Source organism: Rhamphochromis sp. 'chilingali' (assembly GCF_963969265.1).
Source record: "Rhamphochromis sp. 'chilingali' genome assembly, chromosome: 12".
In the NCBI taxonomy this organism is placed as follows: domain Eukaryota; kingdom Metazoa; phylum Chordata; class Actinopteri; order Cichliformes; family Cichlidae; genus Rhamphochromis; species Rhamphochromis sp. 'chilingali'.
The window spans coordinates 6300693-6314443 of record NC_137939.1 but is presented as its reverse complement, the minus strand read 5'-3'; the positions used below and the strand labels follow the sequence as shown (position 1 = coordinate 6314443).

The 13751-nt window shown below is 40.4% G+C and overlaps 1 protein-coding gene across 1 annotated transcript; it reads left to right on the top strand.

Moving 5' to 3' along the window:
- The first annotated feature begins 1297 nt into the window (after positions 1-1297).
- LOC308407400 (large neutral amino acids transporter small subunit 1-like) lies at positions 1298-12611 on the top strand. The gene is made up of 11 exons (XM_080899021.1): positions 1298-1663; positions 2152-2685; positions 2807-2932; positions 4491-4596; positions 4683-4727; positions 5097-5220; positions 5334-5437; positions 5631-5727; positions 9786-9935; positions 11060-11234; positions 11459-12611. Exons 1-11 carry the CDS (start codon positions 1600-1602, stop codon positions 11533-11535), a joined length of 1602 nt encoding a protein of 533 aa, XP_080755147.1. The 5' UTR covers positions 1298-1599; the 3' UTR covers positions 11536-12611.
- Positions 12612-13751: the final 1140 nt, after the last annotated feature.

Sequence of the window (13751 nt, the reverse complement as noted above, 5' to 3'; positions counted from 1 at the left end):
TACTTTAGAAAAAGAAAAGCTTGTGAGAAATACTCCCATATTTAAGCAGAAATGCTGGTGAATTAAGCAAGGCCTTCTCTGAAAAAGGCACTGATGCCCTAAAATCTGTATGTTATTTGGTTCGTTACTCATGCAATGTGAACTAATGCTCCCATTCAACCACAGATGCAGACTTCTGTGCAGATGCTGATATCAGCCAGGTGCTCCCTCTTTTGATAGTTTGTGATTTTCCCAAAAAAATATTTTTCACACTTTCCTCGTCAGCCCCCCTGAATATTTTTTTTTAACTAACATAGAGCTGTTTGTCTGAGGCCAGACCTCAGGCCGGAGAACTTGTCACTGAACATTAAATGTGTTGTTCACAGCAGATCTCTGTTCAGTCTGATGGAGTTTGAGCAGTGTTGCGAAGAAGAATGGAGTCTAAGTGAAACCACTCCACATAAGGTCAAAACAAGGATGGCAGCCAAAGGTGAATATTTAGGCAATAACTGACTATAAAGAGCTTTTTTGTGAATTATTGCCAAAAAAATGAATGCAAGGGAGATGCTTAGCAGCGCTACATGCACCCACGAGAAGCAATTTTATGTTAACAAACATTATTTTAAATATGCCTTACAATGACTTTGAACATAAGTGTATTTTTTGATATAACGATTCAAAATAACACCTTCCCAATTAAATATGGAGTTTAAATATTATGCAAATCATCGCACTTAAATTTTATTTACATGTACTTTAGAATCCCAATTTCTTCTTCTTTCTGATAAAACATGCATACCCTACAAGCACCAATAACTTCAGGCCAAATCCTTTCCCCAAATGATTGTAAAAGTCACTCCTGATGAGTAATTATGATATTGTAATTTTTGTTGGGTATGGTCCAGTTTAAACACCTTGTAACCCATAAAAGAATACAGGAACATAAACGAGCTTCGTCATTGTTATTATACACTGTCTGCACTCAAAATGGCCAATGGATCTCCATTTTCTTTGTGATCTCACCTTTCAGGCAGAATAAAGACAGTTTGTTTTTTTCCATTTGGTCCCCAGTAGGGAGGGAAACCAGCTCTACAGCATTTATTCTAATCGCCTCTGACATGAAAGCACCCAGTGACACACATAGGCATACTGTATACTGCAGGATTAGGCAGTACACAAAAAGATTACAGCGTCACATGGTATTCCTTCCAAATGGTGCCTTCTCACAACCTACTTCCCCCTCTTAGGTATCCCATCATTCCCTGGAATGGGCGTAGGCTCACGCAGCAGCAGCAGCAGCAGCATCACAAAGGTTCAGCTCCTCCCTGCTGTGTGCTTGATATAGGATGGGAGGGAGAGAGGGAGCGAGAGAGACAGAGAGGATCAGGCACAGATGAATTGTAGTCTGAGTGACGGAAGCAGTGTGGGCACATGTGAGTGAGAGAGGACGAATCAGGAAGTAGAGAGACCTGCGCGCGCGCGCGCGTGTGTGTGTGTGTCCGGGAGAGAGAGACCGACAGAGTGTAAATCAACAGAAAGAGGAAGAGGACATAAAGAAAGGAAGAAAAAGGGCTGCAGGAGGAAGCAGACAAGACAAGGGGTCTCAGACTGAGAGGGAAGATGGCTGAGCCGGAGCTGAAATCGAGAGGCAGCCGAGAGAGCGTCGCTAAGGAGAAGATGGGGGGTAGGTACAGTGCATGCTCACGCACCTCTAACTGCCACATGGTGCAGCGCTGCATTATTCCACCATGCGCTCTGATGCAACATTGATGATGCAAGAGTAGAATTGTAGAGTTGATGCTGAGGAGATGCTTTCATGGTAGCAGGTGACAGGTGTGGACAAATGGCACATATTAGGAACGTGGGTATGAAAACACAACTATCAGATGCAGTGTGTGTTTACACGGATAGAAAGAGTTCAATAAGGACAGCAGGTTCAGAAGGAAAATCTCATAGGTGCTGATTTCCAAAAATGTCTATTTTTAAAAAATTATATGAATTCTTCCTTTAGTAACACAAGAGTTTGTTTGTTTTTATTAATCATAGTTTTTCAAAGTAACCAGTGCCTAAAACAACTCAGCGAGAAAGCTTGTAAATTCTTTTCATTTGTCTGAAAATGAGCCAGACTCTGTAATTTGACTGTCTCCCCTTCTGCTGTCCTCTCACCACCAGCGACTGGAGCAGAGCCTGAGCAAGATGGTCTCATTGTGGAGCAGCCAGCATCTCCATCTGACCCCGTGGGTTCTCCGCCTGCTGCCACAGGTTCCACCAACAGCCTGCCAGGCAAGGGGGAGAAGATTGAACTCAAACGCAGCATCACCCTCTTCAACGGTGTCGGAATGATCATCGGCACCATCATCGGCTCGGGCATTTTCGTCACTCCCACAGGTGTTGTCAAAGAGACCGGCTCTGCTGGGCTCTCTCTGATCGTTTGGTCCGCCTGTGGAGTGATATCCACCATGGGTGCTCTGTGCTACGCAGAGCTGGGTACAACTATTGTCAAGTCAGGAGGAGACTACACTTACATCCTGGAGGTATATGGCGAACTGGCTGCCTTTCTGAAGCTGTGGGTGGAGATGCTCATCATCCGGCCGTCGTCGCAGTATGTGGTGTCACTGGTGTTTGCGACCTACCTTCTGAAACCTCTCTACCCCAACTGCGTCGTGCCCGACAGCGCAGCCAAGCTCATTGCCTGCCTATGTCTTAGTGAGTACATGATGTTGGTGGGCTTTCTTAGGTCAAATACACATTTTAGACACTTCATTGCAGCTGGTCATTCACCAGATTCTTGATTGTAGTGTGTTTTGTGTCTCCCCGCTGCTTGTAGCCTCCCTGACATTTGTAAACTGTATCAGTGTGAAAGCAGCAACCAAGGTCCAGGACTTGTTCACCGCTTCCAAATTGATAGCCTTGATCATCATCATCCTCTTTGGCTTCATTCAGATTTCCACAGGTGAGTGGCAAAATACCACAGAACAAACCAAGTCAGCTGCATGACTGCAGGCTGTTGAGAACAAATCTTATGCCTTCATCACAAGACTTATTAATTTTTAACAGAGAAGTAAAATAAGCTTCAGGTCAAAGCTGGAAAAACAGGTTTTGTGAGTGTAATAAAATCTAAATCCTCAACAATATTTAACCTACTTTAATAGTCAGTAAAAAATGCTCAAAAAGTGTCCTCACTTTGAACCTGTCATTTCAGATCTGCTCGTAAACATGCAGCTTCCCTTCATTGTGTTGGAAACACAGCTCCTTTGTTTTCAATATTTTAGTTGGAGTAATTATGGAACTAACAGCATGCCTGTAAAGTAAATGCCATTGCATTATGTGGCTTTTTGCAAACTATATAGTAGCATCAATTATTATGATTCTCGTCTTTACACGACATCTATGTGAGGTTTACTTCTTTTATCTCCAATGGTAAACAAGTTGTTAACGAGCGCTAATGAGCCTAACGAAGCAGACTGCTTTGCTTTCAGCTTGTTAGCACACTTACTGAGTCGGAACACAGAGCTTGTCTGTCTAGAGCCATGTGATTGAGCCTGAGCAGACATGAACATGGGCATCAGAACGTGCCAGGATGGTTTTGATCGTGCAAATGAAACTGCAATGAAATGAAAATGTACAGAAAATAAGGTGACTATACAGACAGTAATTTACTGCCTGAAATATTGGCATTGTAGTAACATTTTTCTATATGATAGCCCTAAGCGTGTGGGTTCACGTGTGCCGTCTAAGACTGTAAAAGCAACGCACGTTAATCCGTCCGAGCTGTGCCATTCACAATACAAGAAGACAGCGTGGCCACACTTGCTCCACGCTGCATCTGCTGCTCCCCTCCTTACACAAGGCCACGCCTACCACCTTTGTGCGCCATACTCTGTTACCATGGAAACTAGGCAGTGAAGCTTGCCGGCTGTTGTCACACTTTTTCAGCAGACCAGCAAGAGAACAGAGTTGGAAAATAATAAGGAGGGTCATTACCATCTGAAAGCGACAGGTAGAGGGAGAGAGACACCAAAATGCCAGGCTCTCTCTCTCTGTCTCACACACACTCGCGCACACGCACACACACACACACACACACACACACACACACACACACACACACACACACACACACACACACACACACATTGGATTCATTGACTGCAGTGTATTGTGTAAATGAATTGAAGTTTACTTATGAGAACATTTTTCTTCTCATATTTAAATGTCAACTGATCGTGATTCTGTACCCCAGAGGAGATGCTCCTTTGTTTATTGTGCATAAATAGTGAATTGTCCTGACACAATATTGCGTTTTGCTTCTGTTATTACCATGGTACATTGACAAGCATGTCAAAGGGCAGGCATCAACAGGCCGGCCTGGTACAAGAGACAAAATGTGTCGGCAGCACAGAAAGAATCTATTCAATGTCTAAGGACATAACTCCTCCAGGCGCTACACCTGGCAGTGGGAGAACTGCTTCCCTTTCAGATGTTTTCTTCTTCTTTCTGTATGTGACCAGGTGATGTGCCATATCTGACCCCAGAAAAGGCGTTTGAAGGGAGCAAACTGGGAGTTGGGAATATTGTCCTGGCTCTGTACAGCGGTCTCTTTGCTTTTGGAGGCTGGTGAGGGTCATAAAATTGAATTATTTTTAGCTTCTGTTTGTTTTTGCTTGAAAGATTTATGACCTCTTTGCTATTCACCCCCCCAGGAATTACCTGAATTATGTAACGGAGGAGATGATCAACCCAGAGAGGTGACTTAAATGTAATGACGGTTGTTTTGGTGATGATGGCACAGACTGTCTTGCAAATATCTGCCAAGAGCATGGTTGCTCTCATCCAGGACTGAGCTTGTCTATCATCAGTCCACAGAGATAAAGTATCCAAGCGATACTGACATAATCTGAACTATGAACTAAATATGAACTAAAATATTACATTTTACAAAAAAATGTGATAATAATGATTTATAAAATCCAGTAAAATTATGCAGTCGTGTTCCTCACTGCACACCCTGCATGAATTCAGTCCCATCTCATAACACAGTCTGATATTACCAGAACATACAGTGTTACACGCTGTTGTTTTTTTCCTCAAATGACCTTCGACCTTTCACCCCATAGGAACTTGCCCCTGTCCATCATCATATCCATGCCTATAGTCACGGTGGTATATGTTCTAACCAACCTGGCCTACTTCACCACCATCTCTCCTCAAGTCATGATTGAGTCAGAGGCTGTTGCTGTGGTGAGTGTACTGCTTTTCTTTAATATGATGTGTTTCATCCTCAACTGGGACATGCATATTGGTTGTTTGTGGTCACAAATTCTCCTCATCTGCTTTTTCTTTCTGTTCTGCAGAGTTTTGGGGAGTACCATCTTGGTGTGATGTCCTGGCTCATTCCTGTCTTTGTGGGACTGTCCTGCTTTGGTGCAGTCAATGGATCACTCTTTACTTCAGCGCGGTGTGTGTTTGCATGTGTACAATGAAACATAAGACAGCATTTTATACATTTAGTATTAATAGTTTAACCTCTTAAGCCCCAACGCCCTCTAATACGGGGGCAAAAGGCAGGAGATCAGTTAGGCTTGGGGCTTAAGAAGTTAAAGTCTCCGTATTTTTGGAATAAATAATGATTTAAGAAATTTCTCTTCTAGTTTGTTCTATGCTGGAGCTCGAGAGGGTCAACTCCCTGCTGCTCTGGGGTTGGTCCACACAGACCTGTTCACACCAGTGCCATCCCTCATATTCACAGTAAGAAACCTGATACTTTCAGTGACATTTTACCAGCTGGCTACCAATAAGATTAGGTTAGTGTGTTAAATCATGTATGATCATTGCTAAAAACCTCAAAAGTGTCCCCATTTTTGAGGTATTATACGGAAGTGTATATAAATCTGTTTTGATGATACAAAACATTTGTGAAGCATTTGTAGAGTTATTTTTGTTCGAGAAAACTATTTCAGTGAAGAGTTACAGTTAAGTCCATAATTTGTTGGATTTTTGTGCATTTTTTATGATCTTGCCTCTGTGCACCACCACAGTAGCTTTTAAATCAGACAGTCAAGATGTGATTGAAGTGCAGACTTGCAGCTTTGATTCAGTGAATTGGACTTTACAACAGTTTTTATACACAGTGCCTCATTTTCAGAGGCTCAAAAGTAATTGGCTGACAAGCAGTTTGAATGTTACTTCATGACAAACTAAGCAGATCTAGTATCTGTGGTTGATTCCAAGTGGTGCATTTTTATTTTCGAGCTCTTATTTAGCTCTTTATTGTCATTTTAAATATCAAAACAACTTCAAACCATCTGACCAAGTCAAGAATAGTCTCAAAGAGGTAGATGCATTATTGTTAGGGTCTACAATCAAGACGGCTTCAAGAAAGTATATACAGAGGGTTTAGAGAAAGGTGCAAACCACTGGTTACACTCAAGAACAGGGAGGTCAGATTAGATTATTACCAGAAAACATCTAAAAGAGACTGCACAGTTCTGAGAAAAAAATTTGGGGGGGGCAAATGAAACCAAGATAAGCTTCTACCAGAGTGAAGGGAAGAGAAAAGTATGGAGAAAAAGAGAAACAGCTCATGATGTGAAGAATACCACATCATCTGTCAAACATGGAGGTGGAGGCACTGTTATGGTATTGGCATGTATTGCTGCTAGGAGAACTAAGTCACTGGTGTTTATTAATGATGTGAGTGCTGATAGAAACAGCAGGGTGAATTGTGAAGTGTCCAGGGCTACACTTTCTGTTTAGATTCAGCCAAAGCTGCAAAACTGATCAGACATGGTGCAAGTGGATAATGACCCAAAAACTGTAAAACCAAGTCAGGAGTTTCTCAAGGCAAAGAAACGGGATATACTTCAAAGGCCAAGTCAGTCACCTAATGTCGACCCAACAAAGCGTGTTTTTTCATTATTAAATAAAAACCTGAATGCAGCAATGAAGCACTGGTAGATAATCTCAGTGGAGAAAACACAACGTCTGGTGATGTCCACGTGTTCTAAACTTCAGGTGACTAACACACTGACTAAAATCAACCCTTACATTAAAAGTGATATTAACTTGTTCAGTTCATTTTGAGCCTTTGAAATTGGAACTATGTCTAAAAATGGCTCCAGTTCTTAAAGAGTTAATGCAGTCTTCTCAAATTAAGGTCTGCATCAATCACATGTTGATTGTTTGGTTTAAAATTCGCTGTGGTGGTGAACAGTAGCAAAAAAGCACACAAACTACCCATGGGAATATGTCTGTGAAGGTTCTCAGTCATCCAGATCATCGTAGTCTAAGGAGCTTGGAAAGAAAAGCGTCTGGACTTCTTTGAGTTGCTTGAAGACGTTTCACCTCTCATCCAAGAAGCTTCTTCAGTTCTAAGGGTCAATGGTGGGGCGTCCCAGATATAAACCCAGTGGGAGTTTCCCCCCAAAGAGGGACAAAGGACCCCCTGATGATCCTCTACCTAATCACATGAGCCAAGGTGTGAAAGTGTGTGAAAACTCAAAGAAGTCCAGACGCTTGTCTTTCCAAGCTCCTTAGCCTACCCATGGGAAGTTAACTGAAAATGGCAGCTTTATTATTGGAAAAACCTCCATTAAATAAACTTTCAAAAAACAAACCAAAACCCTGAACATGAGAACTAAGAACTGAAAAACACTGGGAAACTGGAACTTAAATTAGACCAAAAGAAAACAGACCAGGAACTGAGAACTAGAGATCTAAACAGAGCCATGAGAGAAACACACAGCAGTGAGGGTCTACGCTGCGACAAAGGGCAAAGGAAAACACAGGGCTACGGAGTAACACGGGAATGGAGAGCACAGCTGGGACTAATCAAACATGACGAGATAAAGGGGAAGCAAAGCTTTAAACACTGAACACAGGACATAAGACCTATAAAAATAAAACAGGAAACCAGAGACATTCACAAAGATGTAGACTTGACACCAATGTTCCCTATAAACTGCGCGCGTGCGCACTGCTGGCACGGTCTCTGCGCACAGAAAATATGCGTTGCGCACAAAAAAAAAACTAACCTGAATTGAAATTAAAATTAAAACTTTAACAATTCAGTTTTGCAGTGTTAGTCAGTAAGTGACTGGCTGCTCCCGTATGGGATTAGAACGATGCTACCTTATCCAATAGTCCAGCCAATGATGCGATTCACATTCGTATATACGCAGCTAATCAACATCGTTGACAGGCTAACAGCGTTCTTATGTGCCGACACCGGTGTTTTAGCTAGCAAAGCGGCGTGGCTGATGTGAAGTGAAGCCACGTTAATAACGTGTACAACCATTGGAGATGTGAGCAGGACAGACGGAACAATTAACGGGAAACTGTGGACCTTATACCAGTTTTTAAATTGTGTTGATCGGCCATGTAAAACCGGAGTTATGATAAAAATATGCAATGTTTGGTTTTCTTCCTGAATACTGTCGTTGTTTATATTTACTGCCCGAAGAAACGGTAAAAACGGCGTTTTATAAGGAAAACGCTCGAAAGCACTCTCCCTGTGAGAAAAGCCGAAACCAAAAAACCCCACCCTTTCCTATTGGTCGAAAAATGTACCAAGTGATATGGCAACAGATGTTTAGGAAGGGGGTAGTTTTAGGAGTGTTTTGAGATGTGAGAGATTTGCGACGTTTAGCGCAAATCTTGTGTAGTTAGTGTGTAGTGTAGTCAATAGTTTTGTTGTGTGTGTCAGAACAATGAGGTGACTGCTGAATGTTACAGGTGTTACAGCAGTGATACATCTCCAGTTGTCAGGCTTGCAGGTATCAGGCTGTTGTTCTCCTTTATCTCATAGTGGACAGAAATTATTTTTGGAGTGGCACAAATAATTTGTGTGGCATCAAATTTGATGCAGAACAGCTGATTGCTCTGTAAATAGTTTGAGATGTTTGTTTAAAAAACGCCTTGGCTGCATTTTTAGGTAAGCAGCTGCAAAAAACTTTGTCGTTTGCATAACTCAGTTACTTTTTTGAAGAAGTAACTATATAATTAATTGCCCAACATTGATCATTCTATACTGTATTTTGCAGACAGAGAGTTACAGGACTCTCCCAGACCACAGACTCATACTCATAATACAAAAAAAAAAAATAAAAAAAATAAAAATAGAAAGTTGTGTTTTCAAAATTGGAGTCCAAGTTATTTTTACTTCCAATAGTGTTAACATACTACACAAGATTTTTTTTAAATTTTCATTATAGGTGGGCTAAAGCAGTTAATTAAAAGTAGTCTAACATAAATGTAAATGCTGTAATTTGATTATTTTAATAAACCATGTAACTTGGATGGATTTGATGCTGGCGTGACCACAGTGCACACGTCTAATGTTGCTCACAGTGGTCCAAGGGACCGCTCAGGGAGTTTGTGTGTTCGCTCAGACACATGAAAAATTAGAGGGAACATTGCTTGACACTGAAACATAGAGACATAACTGACTGAGGAGACAGAAAGAACATGGAGATGAGTGACTAGACGAGGAACACGGGGAAGGCAAAGTAACAGAAACCTAAATCCTAGGACCTAAGAATATAACACAAGCAGAACACAATAAAGAGAACCAAAACAATGAATAACAATAATCAAAGAATAAAAATTAACCAACAAACACAAAACCCTGGGTCACAGACCCAGTACTGTGACACCTACCTGCCTTAAATAACTGCTCTATTCAAGAAAATCACTAAGGAGGATTCAGAAGCCTTGTGTGTGTTTATAATCTATTATCCATCTACTATCTATAATCTAATGTTTCCAGCAAACTAATGCAATCTTTACTCCTTTTTTCATTGTATTAGTGTTTCCTATCGATGATGTATGCCATCTCCCAGGACATCTTCTCTGTCATCAATCTCTTCAGCTTCTTCACCTGGATGTGTGTTGGGATGGCCATCGCTGGCATGATCTGGCTGCGCTTTACCAAACCCGACCTCAGAAGGCCCATTAAGGTGAACGTCTTAGGGGTTAAAGTAGCTGCTCAGTGCGTGTTGCAGAGAAGATCCATTTTGATGGATATGAGTCTCACTGAAAGGTGACCCTAGCCCTACCTTCCTTGTCTGGCAAAACATCAACATGTCTTCTAGTTTCATAAAGCATCTGCTATTTTTTTTTTTTTAGTGAAAGCACCATTGTATCGCTACTCTTGTTATTAGGTGGAACTGGAAACATACTGTTTTTCCAAGACAGGAGGGAGGGGTATTTGGAGGAATACATGATCCTTTGTTTCTATTTCATCATGGGAAAATTACCTTGGCTGACCAGTCTTTCATCTTCTCTTTGGCCCACACTGCTTTCAGCTCAGTTATTTTATAAAATCATCTATAAACATATTAAAAGAGAGAGAGAGAGAGAGCTATTTATATGTAAACCATTCATAAAAAATGTCAGTTTCAACCCAGAAAAAAGAAAAACAAACCGTCAGCTCAAGCAGTTTAACTGATAACTGAATGCAATAACAGTATGGAGCTCTTAACATAACAGTTTAGCCAATAATAATTTCTTCATTGTGATCAAATTGTTGGGGATGCTTAAGGAAAAAGGGTAAGCCAGTATGAGAAAAATACTTAAGTAAGAGTACAAATGTATTTAGTATCAACTATAGCACATATCATTGTTTCAAAATCAGATCTTTAGATGAAGTCAGGCATCATTCAACTTTGCATACACAGTCTTATAGTTTGAATTTGTATTGATTTGATTGATTTTTTTTTTTGCATTATTGTCTGATCTGTAAAGTAATCGGTACTGAAAATGTCTTAATATAAAAACTTTAGTAATTATTTGTCTCCTCTTGTTGTTTAATGGAAACAAAGTGGCAGAAAACAGATATCAGTGAAGAAGTTACAGGATCTAAAATCTAAACTTGGGAAGTATTGTCATCAAAATCATTATACATTAGTCTAATCGTTAGCTATAGTTGCATTATTCCAAAGTCCAAATATGATATTTTCTTCTTTTTCAGTGTGTGAGACATCTTCACTCAACAATTATAAACTGTATCTTATCTGCTCACGTCTAATGTAAATCGAAACACATCTTCATCTGTTATGTATTTTGTATTTTCTCTCTGCAGATTTCTCTCTTCATCCCCGTTACTTTTGTGTTGAGCTGCGTCTTCATGATCGTCGTGTCCTTTTGGGCAGCTCCCTTCGAGTGTCTGCTAGGCAGCGGCATTATTCTCACAGGCGTCCCAGCGTACCTACTGGGCTACAAGTGGAAAAAACCCCATGTGGTCAAGAAGATGCTGGGTGAGTTGGAGATTTTTTTTTGTTTTTTTTTAGAGTGAGGCAAAGGTGGTTTGTTGTGAAATTCCTGTGAGATTATCTGCTCAAGTTCTGCTGTGGGCACCGGTACATTTCCTTTGTTTACATAGTTGGTCCGGAGGACTCAGGCAAAAGACCGATATTTGACCTGTAGTAGCCTAGCAAAGAGAAAACAGACGTGGCTAACGTGACAAGTTGTTTCTCCTCAGAAATCTTCACCATGTTCTGTCAGAAGATCTTCATGTCTGTTCCTGAAGAGAAGGAGCAACATGGGGCGGCTGAATAATGCTGGACAAACCGAGCAAGATGAAAGACTGGGTCAATATTTTTGTCTGGACATTCCTGTAATGTTTACAATCATCCACATGTGATCTGACTTTTTTTGTTTTAACTTTATCTGACCAGGCAGGTAACTGTGAACATATTCAATATTCGCAAGAGTGGCCTGACAAATGGAGGATTTGTTTTATGAATATTTTATGAATACTGCAACTTTTCTGCAAAGAAGACCACCGGGCATTTTACACTCCTTATTATGAATTGATTTTAATATTTCAGCATATCTCCTTAAATGGTCAAACATGCTCTGATGTTCCATGTTAGCTAATGGAAAGCCATCTGTAAGTGTATGACTGCTGCAGGCATATAATTACTTGTGTACTGCAAGTACACAATCAGGAGCTGCAGTGGCCCGTGACATACAGGTATATTTTTCTCCTGAAGTGTACAAATGAATAGCTTAGGCGGGAAAATATATGTCTAATACCACTAACAACCAAACTAGACATAGTATATTATAGTTTAGGGTTTATATTTATAGTTTATATTGTGTTAAAATAAAGGATTTTGCTATAGTTGCTATAATAACGTCACTTAGAGTTTATAACTAAGGTCAGATTTGGAAGAGGAAGAGGTTGTCTAACAAAGCACTTACTTCATTTTCTCATATGGTACTAATGTTTGTGTTAAATAGTAATTCATTCTCACATTTTACTTGATATTGTTTTTTATTTATTGGTAAGATGAACTTGTAGCGCTGTCGTAAAGCACAAGCTAAAGGGAGATGAGAGTGTCTGTGATGTCTGCTTGAGCTGCACTGTGAATCAGGTCTGTTTCTTGTATCATTTCATTCTGATACCTCATCGGCGCCACGTGTGACGATACTCGATGAAAACGATACCAGCATCTCCGCTTGTGCGCCATTGTTGTGAGACAGCGTAGATATGCTCAGATATCGTAGTAGTGTTCGTAGTTAGCCTTAGTGTTTGTACTGAACGTATTTGATGTCTGTGCCAGCCGTGCCAGTGCTGATATTCTATTTCTTTTTGTCACTGTATGACCAAAATGAATGTTGCAACTTTAGAGATGCTGGCTTTGCTTGTAATTTTTGTAGGAAATGTACCTGGAGAGAGGTTTGAGGTTTTCCCAGCGTATTTCCTGGTCCAGTGAAGGCTTGGGAAGGGAGGAGCTTCAGAGGAATGTTAAGGGGGATTGGAATCATGTGGAGTGGGAAAAAGGTTTCTTACTTTTGCACACAAAGGAGAGACAGTCTCCTTACAAATATACCACAGATGTACGTATTGTCAGCCTACTCACTGTGCTGGCAGTCCAGGTTTCACAGGCCCCTTTCCAGTGAAGGGAAAGGTCTGAAAAAACATACTAATTCATACTGGTTGCTATTCCTTTAACATTAATGCAGCAGAAGCTTTCAGACAAGAACAAAAGAAAGTCTGTGAGAAAAATGACCTTTGACATTCTCACTGGTAACATCAGACTTTCCGTGGTGAGACACAAACAGCTCTTCTTTTTCTTTTTGTAAAGGAACCCTCTTTAATCTTATTTGTATAAGTTAATGGAAATGTGAAGTTTAAATACAAACATGTAAGTACATTTGCAATTAGCATGCAACAATATTTCTCCCACTTAAAGTATTTAATACGGATTCTTTATTAATGCAGATTGCATACAGATTTAAAAAGAGAATAGCTGAATGCAAATGCTTGCAAAGTTGGCACTGTGATCATCTTTAAAGGTGAGCTCTCTGAAAGCACACCAATGAACAACACAGTCCTCGAAGACACGCCCCTTACTTAATGAATCTACTTAAATTAAAGCCCTGAACACACACGTGTGTCTAAAAACACACTGATTCCAGTTATGATGATAAGCGGTCTGATATATTTTATTTTATGCACAACGTGCTGCATCGGTGTGTGTGCGTTTGTGTGTGTAAAGTATTACTATATGTGAAAATCAATAACGCAAATGTAATTGAGAATAAAGGAAGCTCATATTTTTGATTCTATAATCGAGAGTACCTATTGTAACTGTTGTCTGTGAGTGACCATAGTAGGTACTGTACGTGTAAAAAATAAAACTATTTTGTTCAAAGTTTGATTGTTTGCGCTTTTGTAAAGCAGACGGCCAACAAAAGGAGTCAGAGGATTAAAATCTGATTGCTTTCTCCTGTAGAAATGCAGCAGCTGGTCGACAAAAGGCCGG

Excerpts from the sequence above, each read along its gene's own strand:
- LOC308407400 (XM_080899021.1), top strand. The coding sequence starts at position 1,600 with ATGGCTGAGCCGGAGCTGAAATCGAGAGGCAGCCGAGAGAGCGTCGCT. Across the intron at positions 5,221-5,333 it reads AGTCAGAGGCTGTTGCTGTG|AGTTTTGGGGAGTACCATCT; the intron begins GTGAGTGTACTG and ends TCTGTTCTGCAG. Across the intron at positions 5,728-9,785 it reads TGCCATCCCTCATATTCACA|TGTTTCCTATCGATGATGTA; the intron begins GTAAGAAACCTG and ends TCATTGTATTAG.